This window comes from Macaca mulatta, chromosome 5, assembly GCF_049350105.2.
Source record: "Macaca mulatta isolate MMU2019108-1 chromosome 5, T2T-MMU8v2.0, whole genome shotgun sequence".
NCBI classification, from domain to species: Eukaryota; Metazoa; Chordata; class Mammalia; order Primates; family Cercopithecidae; genus Macaca; species Macaca mulatta.
The window spans coordinates 46,188,489-46,202,649 of NC_133410.1; the positions used below are offsets into that span (position 1 = coordinate 46,188,489).

General features: G+C 36.7%; 1 protein-coding gene across 3 annotated transcripts in view; it reads right to left on the reverse strand.

Moving 5' to 3' along the window:
- Nucleotides 1-819: 819 nt before the first annotated feature.
- Nucleotides 820-14,161, reverse strand: part of COX7B2 (cytochrome c oxidase subunit 7B2) — a 169,029-nt gene continuing 155,687 nt past the window's right edge. For all 3 annotated transcript variants that reach the window (XM_078001404.1, XM_078001405.1, NM_001193385.2), the window contains 1 exon segment: nt 820-1,235. In XM_078001404.1, coding sequence (XP_077857530.1) covers nt 940-1,185 — 246 coding nt within the window. In that variant the 5' untranslated portion in view covers nt 1,186-1,235 and the 3' untranslated portion in view covers nt 820-939.

The window sequence follows — 14,161 nt, forward strand, 5'->3', positions numbered from 1 at the left end:
TCATATAGAATCCAGAAGTGCATGCCACCCAGAGGGAGGAGCCAGTAGAAACCTGTTGATGCAGGAGGTAAACTGGCCAGTGTGGCATTGAGGGGACCTGTGTACCTTTCTAAGGACTTTAGCATTAACTCTGGAATGAAATGAGAATCAGGTTTTGAATGAAGAGTCACATCACTAGACTATGTTTTAAAATGAACACGGGCTGATGAGCTGAAAAAAGATTGTGTGTGGTGGTGGGGGGCAGGTTTGCAGGACAGAAACTACAGAGACAAGAAGGCTGGTTAGAAAGTTTTTATAATAATCTCAGTGAATATAATAGTTTAGACCAGGGTGGGAATGATGAAGGACATGAAAAATGGTCAGTTTCTGAACACAGAGAGTCCCCTACTTAGGATAGTTCAGCCAATGATTTTTTGACTTTGAGGGGTTTATCTATGTAGATGTAACATAAATTGAGGAGCATCTGGACATACAATGGATCAACTTTTTGACTTTACAATGGAGATGTAGGGTATTAACTGTATTTTCAACTTACAACATTTTCAATTTGCAGTAGGTTTACTGGGATGTAACCCCAAGTCAAGAAACATCTGTAGAGTTTCAAGGAAGATTCAACAGGATTTTCCAGCCAAATAAATTAATTTATAAATTACATATATGTGTATATTCACTGAAAGATACCTGGTGTAAGTCACTAAACCAGAGGAATACATGTTTTATTAATCCTACATTCAAATATTTGCTATTCATAATCCCCTGTAATCTATACCCACTACTATTGTATGGCTTCCAGGCAATAAAATGACCATTTGCAATGACTTTTTAAAGATTCAAAACATATTTTATTTTTTCAATTGTGCTATATTTTAATAAGCAGTACAGTGCTTACATGACAAGCTGGTTTTTTAAACAATTCTGTCATTACAGCACCTGTGATGGTTACTGATGTTTCCACTCTTTTGGGGTAACTCTGCCAACAGGGGATAGGTTCCATTCTATTCCAATCTGAGTGGCTGTAAAAACCCATGCCACAACACAGAAAGCGGTTCCACTGGCTAGCACAGCATTACCATATTTATCATGAAAATCTGGTGAGTGTTTTACATGGCTCTGTCTTGCCATACTTTGCAGAATGCTTCGAATCTTGAGACTGCTTAGTGCATTTCTGGCCAAGGGAAACATCATGAAGGATTGCAGTTCACTGCAGCTACTGGTCTATTTTGTTGCAAAGAGGCCTAGAAAGAGAGGGAGAGAGAGAGAGAAAAAAAAATGCATTGATATCTAATCTTCATTCAATTCCTTCCGCTATGAATGTTTGGCTACATCACCCCTTGGAGTGGTGTTCAGGAATGTGAGTTTTGATATCACGATATCTGAATTTGAATCCCAGCTTTGCCACGGATTAGCTATATGAACTTCGGGCAATTATTTAACCTCTTTTTGCCTCAATATTACGTGTGATAATCCAAAACAAAACAACAACAAGGTAAGCATGTAATAAATGTTAACTTTTCTACTCCTCACAAATATTCAATGCGTTGACTCTACAGAAAGACTGCAAACTTATTAACATGGCTACAATAGCCAGAAATTCACAGAACATGCCATGCCTCCTCACTCTCCTCCTCCTCATTATCCCCCTCCTGCTTAACCCCTTTCCTTCTCCTTCTTTATCTATAATACTTGCCTTCCCCCTCCTACACCCAAAATTCTGCTTGCCTTTGAAATTCCACTCTAAGAGTTACCACTTCTGTGAAGCCTTTCCAAATCTCGCCAAGTTGAAAATGCCCTTTTGTCTCTGGGTTATCGCATATTTTACAACCTTTTTTTCTTTTTTTTTTTAAATTTATTATTATTATACTTTAAGTTCTAGGGTACATGTGCATAACGTGCAGGTTTGTTACATATGTATACTTGTGCTATGTTGGTGTGCTGCACCCATCAACTCGTCAGCACCCATCAACTCGTCATTTACATCAGGTATAACTCCCAATGCAATCCCTCCCCCCTCCCCCCTCCCCATGATAGGCCCCGGTGTGTGATGTTCCCCTTCCCGAGTCCACGTGATCTCATTGTTCAGTTCCCACCTATGAGTGAGAACATGCGGTGTTTGGTTTTCTGTTCTTGTGATAGTTTGCTAAGAATGATGGTTTCCAGCTGCATCCATGTCCCTACAAAGGACACAAACTCATCCTTTTTGATGGCTGCATAGTATTCCATGGTGTATATGTGCCACATTTTCTTAATCCAGTCTGTCACTGATGGACATTTGGGTTGATTCCAAGTCTTTGCTATTGTGAATAGTGCCACAATAAACATACGTGTACATGTGTCTTTATAGCAGCATGATTTATAATCCTTTGGGTATATACCCAGTAATGGGATGGCTGGGTCATATGGTACATCTAGTTCTAGGTCCTTGAGGAATCGCATACTGTTTTCCATCATGGTTGAACTAGTTGACAATCCTACCAACAGTGTAAAAGTGTTCCTATTTCTCCACATCCTCTCCAGCACCTGTTGTTTCCAGATTTTTTAATGATTGCCATTCTAACTGGTGTGAGATGGCATCTCATTGTGGTTTTGATTTGCATTTCTCTGATGGCCAGTGATGATGAGCATTTTTTCATGTGTCTGTTGGCTGTATGAATGTCTTCTTTTGAGAAATGTCTGTTCATATCCTTTGCCCACTTTTTGATGGGGTTGTTTGTTTTTTTCTTGTAAATTTGTTTGAGTTCTTTGTAGGTTCTGGATATTAGCCCTTTGTCAGATGAGTAGATTGCAAAAATTTTCTCCAATTCTGTAGGTTGCCTGTTCACTCTGATGGTAGTTTCTTTAGCTGTGCAGAAGCTCTTTGTCACCACCAGGCCTGCCTTACAAGAGACCCTGAAGGAAGCACTAAACATGGAAAGGAACAACCGGTACCAGCCACTGCAAAAACATGCCAAAATGTAAAGACCATCGAGGCTAGGAAGAAACTGCATTAACTAACAAGCAAAATAACCAGTTAATATCATAATGGCAGGATCAAGTTCACACATAACAATATTAACCTTAAATGTCAATGGAATAAATGCTCCAATTAAAAGACACAGACTGGCAAACTGGATAAAGAGTCAAGACACATCAGTCTGCTGTATTCAGGAGACCCATCTCACATGCAGAGACATACATAGCCTCAAAATAAAGGGATGGAGGAAGATTTACCAAGCAAATGGAGAACATAAAAAAGCAGGGTTTGCAATACTAGTCTCTGATAAAACAGACTTTAAACCATCAAAGATCAAAAGAGACAAAGAAAGCCATTACATAATGGTAAAGGGATCAATTCAACAGGAAGAGCTAACTATCCTAAATATATATGCACCCAATACAGGAGCACCCAGATTCATAAAGCAAGTCCTTAGAGACTTACAAAGACACTTAGACTCCCATACAATAATCATGGGAGACTTCAACACTCCACTGTCAACATTAGACAGATCAACGAGACAGAAAGTTAACAAGGATATCCAGGAATTGAACTCATCTCTGCAGCAAGCAGACCTAATAGACATCTATAGAACTCTCCACCCCAAATCAACAGAATATACATTCTTCTCAGCACCACATCACACTTACTCCAAAATTGACCACATAATTGGAAGTAAAGCACTCCTCAGCAAATGTACAAGAACAGAAATTATAACAAACTGTCTCTCAGACCACAGTGCAATCAAACTAGAACTCAGGACTAAGAAACTCAATCCAAACCACTCAACTACATGGAAACTGAATAACCTGCTCCTGAATGACTACTGGGTACATAACGAAATGAAGGCAGAAATAAAGATGTTCTTTGAAACCAATAAGAACAAAGATACAACATACCAGAATCTCTGGGACACATTTAAAGTAGTGTGTAGAGGGAAATTTATAGCACTAAATGCCCACAAGAGAAAGCTGGAAAGATCTAAAATTGACACTCTAACATCACAATTAAAAGAATTAGAGAAGCAAGAGCAAACACATTCAAAAGCTAGCAGAAGGCAAGAAATAACTAAGATCAGAGCAGAACTGAAGGAGATAGAGACACAAAAAACCCTCCAAAAAATCAATGAATCCAGGAGTTGGTTTTTTGAAAAGATCAACAAAATTGACAGACCACTAGCAAGACTAATAAAGAAGAAAAGAGAGAAGAATCAAAGAGACGCAATAAAAAATGATAAAGGGGATATCACCACCGACCCCACAGAAATACAAACTACCATCAGAGAATACTATAAACACCTCTACGCAAATAAACTAGAAAATCTAGAAGAAATGGATAATTTCCTGGACACGTACACTCTTCCAAGACTAAACCAGGAAGAAGTTGAATCCCTGAATAGACCAATAGCAGGCTCTGAAATTGAGGCAATAATTAATAGCCTACCAACCAAAAAAAGTCCAGGACCAGATGGATTCACAGCTGAATTCTACCAGAGGTACAAGGAGGAGCTGGTACCATTCCTTCTGAAACTATTCCAATCAATAGAAAAAGAGGGAATCCTCCCTAACTCATTTTATGGGCCAACATCATCCTGATACCAAAGCCTGACAGAGAGACACACACAAAAAAGAGAATTTTAGACCAATATCCCTGATGAACATCGATGCAAAAATCCTCAATAAAATACTGGCAAACCAGATTCAGCAGCACATCAAAAAGTTTATCCACCATGATCAAGTGGGCTTCAACCCTGGGATGCAAGGCTGGTTCAACATTCACAAACCAATAAACGTAATCCAGCATATAAACAGAACCAAAGACAAGAACCACATGATTATCTCAATAGATGCAGAAAAGTCTTTTGACAAAATTCAACAGCCCTTCATGCTAAAAACGCTCAATAAATTCGGAATTGATGGAACGTACCTCAAAATAATAAGAGCTATTTATGACAAACCCACAGCCAATATCATACTGAATGGGCAAAAACTGGAAACATTCCCTTTGAAAACTGGCACAAGACAGGGATGCCCTCTCTCACCACTCCTGTTCAACTTGGAAGTTCTGGCTAGGGCAATCAGGCAAGAGAAAGAAATCAAGGGTATTCAGTTAGGAAAAGAAGAAGTCAAATTGTCCATCTTTGTAGATGACATGATTGTATATTTAGAAAACCCCATTGTCTCAGCCCCAAATCTCCTTAAGCTGATAAGCAACTTCAGCAAAGTCTCAGGATACAAAATTAATGTGCAAAAATCACAAGCATTCTTATACACCAGTAACAGACAAACACAGAGCCAAATCATGAATGAACTTCCATTGACAATCGCTTCAAAGAGAATAAAATATCTAGGAATCCAACTTACAAGGGATGTAAAGGTCCTCTTCAAGGAGAACTACAAACCACTGCTCAGTGAAATAAAAGAGGACATAAACAAATGGAAGAACATACCATGCTCATGGATAGGAAGAATCAATATCATGAAAATGGTCATACTGCCCAAGGTTATTTATAGATTCAATGCCATCCCCATCAAGCTACCAATGAGTTTCTTCACAGAATTGGAAAAAAACTGCTTTAAAGTTCATATGGAACCAAAAAAGAGCCCGCATCGCCAAGACAATCCTAAGTCAAAAGAACAAAGCTGGAGGCATCACGCTACCTGACTTCAAACTATACTACAAGGCTACAGTAACCAAAACAGCATGGTACTGGTACCAAAACAGAGATATAGACCAATGGAACAGAACAGAGTCCTCAGAAATAATACCACACATCTACAGCCATCTGATCTGTGACAAACCTGAGAGAAACAAGAAATGGGGAAAGGATTCCCTATTTAATAAATGGTGCTGGGAAAATTGGCTAGCCATAAGTAGAAAGCTGAAACTGGATCCTTTCCTTACTCCTTATACGAAAATTAATTCAAGATGGATTAGAGACTTAAATGTTAGACCTAATACCATAAAAACCCTAGAAGAAAACCTAGGTAGTACCATTCAGGACATAGGCATGGGCAAAGACTTCATGTCTAAAGCACTAAAAGCAACAGCAACAAAAGCCAAAATTGACAAATGGGTTCTAATTAAACTAAAGAGCTTCTGCACAGCAAAAGATACAACTTTTTTTTTCATAACACTTAACAATGAGGCATTATCTTTTTAAACACATGTGTTTTGGTGAAGCAATTTTGGTTCACAGTGAAAATGAGCACAGGACATTGAGAGTTCCCATGTACCCTGACTATATACACCCACAGCCTCCCTAGCTATCAACATCTTCCACCAGAGTTGTACATTTGTTAAAATCAATAAACCTACATTGACATTTCATTATTACCCGAAGTCCATAGTTTACATTAAGGTTCACTCCTGATATTGTACTTTCTATAGGTTTTAACAAAAGTATAATGACATGTATCCATCATTTTAGTATCATACAGAATAGTTTTAGTGCCCTAAAAAGCCCTCTGTGCTCTGCTTATGTTATCAAAACACCAAAGGTTCGGTCTAGGTCTTGCTGCTCACCACAGAGAAAGCTAATCACTGAAATGCCAAGTACTGCCAAGGAAGAAGGGTTTAATCAGGTGCTGCAGCGGAGGAGATGGGAGCTCAGTCTCAAATCCATCTCCCTGACTGACCTAAACCAGGGCTTTATATAGCAGGCAAGAAATGCAAAAATGTGTTAAGAAAACAGGCATTTTGGGAGGAGCAAGGAAGCAATCATGGTGAATGATGCCACACCGGCATCTGGTGTGGTGATCTGATTTCAGTTCTTTGATACTTATTGTGAGAGGCCTAAAGGTCATTTCCTGAGGAAGGAACTCAGATAAAACAAATATAAGCTTCAAGCTTCTTAACACCAGAAGGGTCAATTTCTATGTTTATCAAAAATAACAGTCTACGGGGGTAATGGTTCAGTTTCACCTATTCATCTCTCTGTTTTGACTTACCCCTGGCAACCACTGATCTTTTTACTGTCTCCACAGTTTTGCCTTTTTCAGAATGTCAAATCATTGTAATCATACAGTATACCTGCTCAGACTGGCTTCTTTCACTTTAAAATATATATTTAAAGTTCATTCATACCTTTTTGTGGCTTGACAGTGCATTTCTTTTTAGTGCTAATTAATATTCCACTGTCTGGATGTACCACCATTTATTTATCTATTATTTTACTGAAGGACATCTTGATTGCTTCTAAGATTCAACCAGCATGAATACAACTGCTGCTGCTATAAACATCTGTAGGTAGGGTTTTGTCTGAATATATTTTTAACCAATTTAGGTAAATATCAAGGAGCATGATTGCTGAATCACATGGTAATAATTTGTTTAGTTTTGTAAGAAACTGTCTAACTGCCTTCCAAAGTGGCTGTACCATTCTGAGTTCCCACCAGCAGTGAATGAGAGTTTCTGTTGTTCCACATCCTGGCCAGCATTTGATGTTGTTAGTGTTCTGGATTTGGGCCATTCTAATCAGTAAATAGGTGTTTAATTTGCAGTTCCCTGATGACATATAATGTCCAGCATCTTTTTATATGCTTGTTTGCCATCTTTATCTCCCCTTCGGGAAGTGTCTATTTCAGGCCTTCCGCTTATTTTAAAAAATAAGGCTATTCATTTTCTTATTGTTGAATTTTAAGAGTTCTTTGTGTATTCTGGATAACAGTCCTCAATTAGATATGGATTTTGTAAACACTTTCTTCAAGCCTGTGGCTTGCCTTGTCATTCTCTTAAGAAATTATGTTTTTATTCTCCTTTGATAAACTGCAAGTTATCTAAGAACAAGGGAGATAACTGCATATAAAGTAGCTGACACAAAAGCATAAAAAGATCTTTTTAAAACCAATCCGAAATATAAGTGAATATTGGTATCCTCAAAGGAAGCTAAAATGAATACTAAGAACAAGTCAAAATACAATGAAATTAGATGTGTATTTCATAATTGCCAAAATTATTTTATTTCTTAGATAGTTACAAGAAATCTGGAAGTAGAAACATAAAATAATTCTTTAAATTTCTCTTCCTGTGTGCAAGTTGTCAAACAACACTCTGTCTTCAGCAATCACATATGTTAAATGTGGCCCAAATGTAGGCAACACAGAGATAAAAGGCCCTGAGGTCAGTACTTGTAAACTTGTAACTATTCACTGAGATTTTAAGACTTTATTCCAACTTTGAAAACAAGACCCCATGCTTCTCTTTTATTTCCTACCATATGGTAAGTGGCACTCATCATGATTGTGACAAATAGGGCAAACCAGAGCCAAATTAATTTCTTCTGAGGTTCCAGATATTCAAAGATGTTTCCTGTTAGTCATGAATCTTTCCACCCAAGGACACCAAGGTTTTAATTTGAATTGAATTCAGAGAATAGGCAGAAGGTGACATCAGTCAGGGTATGACAGGTGCAGCCTTAATCCAGTACAAAAGGACCTGTGCCACACATTGCTTTCATGCTTTAGGAAGACACATAACCAGAGAATAATTTGTGATAACAGGGATCTCTAGTGGGTCGGCTCATGCTGCTTTATGACAAATTGATTTCATTTTTCCTACACTCATGATGTTACATTTAAATTTAGATCCTTTGTCTCTAGTGACATTGATCGCATTTCTTGGAAGCTTAGTTCATCCTTTGGCTATTCCCGTATTTATAAAGCTTTTCTTTTCCATCTAGCCTGAATTTTTTTGAACCAGTAAGTGTCTATTACTAAGAATTTTCTTTTAGGAACTCCTTCCATACTTTGCAGTTGGCATTTCATTCTATAATAAACAAACTGCAGTCTCTTTGCTCTTTTTCTTTTCCTTGTCGGCATCAGCTACATCCGTCTCAACTGCCTTCAGATCTAACTTATCTTTATCTTTATTTATAAAATACATGTAAAAGCTAAGAAAATTCAAGGAATTTTCCATATTGTTTAAACTCATATTACATACCTCTACAATAATTTTTTTGTTATCTGTGAGTCCAACTCCCATTATCTAAAGAACTAAAGCTACAGGTTCTAATATCCGTATGAAAGCATAAAAAAGAAATTCAATAATATAGTAGGTAAAGGAAATGTTTCTCAAAGTATATCTTTCTGATGAAAATAAACTAAAAAAGATGGAGGAAGACAGATTTCTCTAGGTAGTGAAAACAAAGTAAAAGTTCTCTCATGCCCATGGCAATAAAAGAAATATGTTCTGAATAAATATAAATAGTTAAAGGGAGTGAAGTATTCATTGAAGTTGAAAGACTGTGTCACCTATTATATGCAGCCATCTTAAAGTTCTTTCAGAAAAAAATAACTAACACTTGATCTCAGTCTAACTATAATAAGGAAGTATATAAATCTGAAGCTTCACTGGTAACAATAATAATTTCAAATCACTGAAGGCTATCAAAAGAAGTAAAACAGTAATGTAGTAAGGAAACTAACATTTATTAAGTATATGCCTCTGTGTTAGACATTGTTCCAAGATTTTGCACATCTGAAAAAATGGTGTGGAAGGATGACTGTTTAACCCCATTTTATACCTAAGAACAAATCACAGGAAAGGATGTGAATGTAAATCCTCTGATTCTAAATCCAACAAATTCTTTAACCATACCATGTTTTCTTAAAGTGTATTCAACTCTGAGTATTGAAAAATGATGAACCAAACCACACCAAAACAAAACCAACCTGGTTACCAGAGATGGCTCTTTAATTGGAAATGGTTCACAGCGCTTTGCTATTTATTTACCTACTAATTACTGTACGTTAGAGCCTGGGGTAGATGTCATCAGTACAATGTCTACTCTCAAGAAGCTTACGGTATAGTGGAGGAATAAATAATTATTGCTCTACAGAAAGAAGTAGGCTAGAAATTAGCACAGGGTGTATTTAGTCCACAGAGGGGGCATTTTATCCTGGGATGCTAGGAATGGTTTTAGAATACATGATACCTAAGCTAGAGCTTGCAATATTATTTTGAAATCAACAGAAACAAAAATTGGTGGCGGGGGGATGGAATACACAGATGGAGAAGAAAGCATAAGCACATAGGCTGGAATTAATATGGAGACAGGGCAATCTGGTGAGCTCAGTAACACTACGTAATAAGCGTTGAAGCAACAAATGCCCAACAAATGAGCCTGGAGACATCAGAAAAGAAGGCCACACTGGGGACTTTATATGCCTTGCTATGGCATTTGACTCAATCCTACAGGTCAGTGTTTCCCACTATTTAAAAAATAGTTGTCATACTCACAACCTTTGCTGTGAGTTAAAAATGAGAATTTTTAATTTATTTTAATAAATTAAATTAAATTAAAATTCATTTTTAATGTATTATTTTCATGATAATATAAAAACAATATGAGACCTGGATGATGTAGCTTATCAATTTCTAGTGCCTCTGTTTATCTTTGTTCTGCACTTTAGCTGCAATGGTATATAGCAATTATTTGCCCCGGGTTAATGCAAAAAGAATAGATGCAGCCATTATGTTAAAGTGTTCTCATGCAAGGGACAAAATAAAGAATTAGAAGAATTGAGTCATACCAATGCTTACTAACCACAGACATGTGAAAATAAAAGAACTATGATCACTACAGTGTTAGAGTTTCAGGACAATGTTAACTGTTATACTAAGTTAATATAACAAATTTGAACTTTATTTGTTATACAGTTGGTTTCATTTTTTATTTGAAAACATGCTTTCCTTTTATCGTGGTATTAAGCTCCCAACATAATGAAGATTAATTCAGTTTCAAGTTTACCCATAAGTAAGTGATTTTATGATAAAATAATTTAAGCTGGTATAAGTGATGAAATAATGTTTTTCCTTTAAGAAGATTCCAAACATAACTCAAGTTTGAGAAACAGTCCTATAGGTGAGAAGAAACTACTGATTTGGTATAATCAGAAAACACATTTACAAGCATAATTGTTAGGTGTAAAATGGATGGAGAGATGACAAAAATGGCAAAAATTTAAGATGTTAGTTAACCATTGATGGTAATGCTTCATGAAAAAGAAAATAAGGATCTAAATTAAGTACTGATACCTGAAATAGAAAGAAGATAGAATTGAGAAATATAAATAAAATAAATATCAGATCAATTTAGAAAGTAAGTTACTCTAAACTAAACTGAGTATTCCATTCTCTTAACCTCTGGGTTGATTTCACCCAAAACCTCTGTCCTGATTTCTGTTCAAAATCAGCAGATATTGACACTGTAGCTTGTTGCTGACCTTGGGAATCAGAGTTTGGGTGATCTAGGCACGGAATACTGAAAGGTCAAAGCATACATAATTGACGTGTGCCACAGAAAGGCAGGTTTAGATGCCTGAGTAGAAGGGGGAGGCATCTTGAAAAGATTTGCTGTATGATCCAAAAACAAAATAATAACTGTATCCAGTCTAAGTATAGCCCAACATGGACCAACAAATGACCCACTTAGCTTCGATATAGGCTTTCTATGTAATCTCAAGAAGAAAACAAAACAGAGTCCTATTTCTCCAATTGCCCAGATAATACACTTAAAATAGTTCGGAGAAAGATGAAGCTCAAGAAGGGATTTAGGGGTATATCAGGGTTTCCCAATGTGTATGCAACTGACATTTTGGTCTGAATAATTCATTGTTGGAGAGGGGAAAAGTAATCCCATGCATTTTAAGATGTTTAGTAGCATCCCTACCTCCACTTACTAAATAACAGCAGTAGTATCCTCCAGTTTTGAAATCATAAATGTCTCCAGACCTTGCTAAATGTTACCTGGGGTGCAAAGTCATTCCCAGTTCAGAACCACTGCTGTATATACAGCAAGGTGTATCCTCTCCTATCACTTCTCCACCATGAATGACATTATTCTATACAACAGAATGCAACTTACAATATACAATAGAAAAGGCAACTTAAAATCTAAGAAAATACATTATCTTAGTCCCCACCATGGGATGCAAAAAGGTTGCCTATCAACATTTTTCCAGAACTAATCCCAATATTTAAAATGTTGTATGATACAATTCAGGTGAATCACTTAAGCTACCTGGACATCTGCTTACCCCCTATAAAATAAAAATGTTGAACAAATTTCGTTTTTCCACACCTATCTGATCCTAAAAGTCATCTGGAATCTTTATTACAAAATGTAGATTCCTAGGTTCAATTTCAAATGTATTGTAACGCAGTAGCCTGAGGGGAGCAGCCTGAGAATCTATATTTTTAAAACAAATTCTCAGGAGGGTTTTATCATCAGAAATATTCATGGAACATTGAATCAGATAATCTCTAAGGTACTATCCAGCTCTAACATCCTGGGCTTTTCCTTGGGGGAAAAATAAAAAGAAGCATTTTAGGAAGACCATTTATTCTTTTAGGCCACTGAAAGAGTACAGTAGTAATTGAATCTACTACCATAGTAATTTAGAAAGCAGTACCTGAGTGACCTGAAAGAGTTATAGGGACCCTGTGGGAATAAGTTAGTCAAGAGAAACATTTGGTAGCATTTAAAAACATTAAAAGCATTAGTAATACAGGTGTTCTGCTGTATAAATGAATGATACACTTTTGGAGCTAGGACTCCTGGATACTACTCAATTGAAATACCTTCATTTCCACTTGCTTTTATTTCCACTCTTCTTTTTACAGCTTCATGGTATCAATGCAAAATAAGAAACAATAAAAAGGCAATCTTCCTGAAATGGAAATGCACATAACCTGCAGTGTCTTCAGTTCATTTATGTATTTGTCAGCAGATGATGATGCTCAAAGTAGGGATTAAGTGTCCACAGTGCAAAGTGTCCCCTTTCACAATGTATTCAAGTTTTCAGCCATTTGGTAACAGGAAATATGGGAACTCTGAAAGAAGCAACGCCGCTGGTAAAAATGCTGAACAATGGTCCTATTTTATATGTAATGGCATCATCTCCTAAGTCACTGAATTGATGGATAGTACAAGCATTTGCTTAAGGCTGTTTTATGTTACTTTATTAAGCCTAAACAGTTACATAAATGGATGCTACCTAAACAAACAAAAAGGCAGATGATAGCAATGAATTGTTATGCCAGGAGGAAAAATAAGAGAGTGGACAAAGAACCTGTGAGCTGGTGTCCTCAAATGCCATATGTTGCCTGAAGAGTAAAGGAATATTGAGGTATGCACTCTCGCTCACATTCTTCCCAGTCACAGTCTAAATGAACAGATCATTTCTATTTCATATGGAGTGTTGAAAGTATTCAGTAATGTCCAGTCTGAGAATAATCACAGTGTTAATGTAGGCAGTTTCTTTTATGGAGCGGATCACATTAAGGTGGTTCACTCATTAAGTACCCATAATATTTTCTTTAATCATAAGGTTCTTCCAACTATAGTCACTCTTTTTCCTTTCCGATAGCTATGAGTAAGAGATAACAAAACAGTGACATACAGGTTGAAGGCTTTTCTACATGTCACACTGCACGTCAGTGTCCCAACTGTGCAACAATTCTTATTTTGTTCATTATTAAACTTCAAGTAGGCCCACCATATTTCCTCAAAGTGGATGTCTATGTTATTTTTACATTACAGTACCTTTCAAATATGTACAGTTTACCAGTTAAGGTCCCAAAATGTGCTAGTCCCTTAGTGTAATCACATTTCTGCATTCAATCTTCAGCTTTGCAAGGCAAGATCACAATTACTTTGCACAGGTATCTAAAAAAGGACAAACCTCTGAGGATCTGTCTCATGCTAATGGAACTCTCAGAAACTGATGTATAAACTGGAAATTAGGAATGTATTTCATTAACTTAAAAAAATTATATTCCATCCCAATGGCTGAAATACATAGTCTCTTAGCTTTAATAGTTTGACACTGATTCCAATTGAAAAGGGACCTTATGTCAGTATTTCCCAAAATATGCCTATTTCACTAGTTCTCTTTGATGTTATATTAATAGAAGTTACTTGAGAACGGGGTTTCAATGTTATCTAAGTTTTGAGAAGTATGCAGTTAACAAAGTCATATTTTCTGTATTGAAGTATTTTTCCAAACTCTATTGTGCTGAACAGTGATTCTTTGAGAGGGATGGCATGTGGTGTATTCCAAATGTAGCTAAACATATCATGCTTTTTTTTCCCCCCGAAGCATATCTCCAGGTTAGTGTTTTGCAGAACACAATTAGGGGAAAACCAAAGGATGCCTCCGTGTTCTCAATACTGCTACATCACTGTAC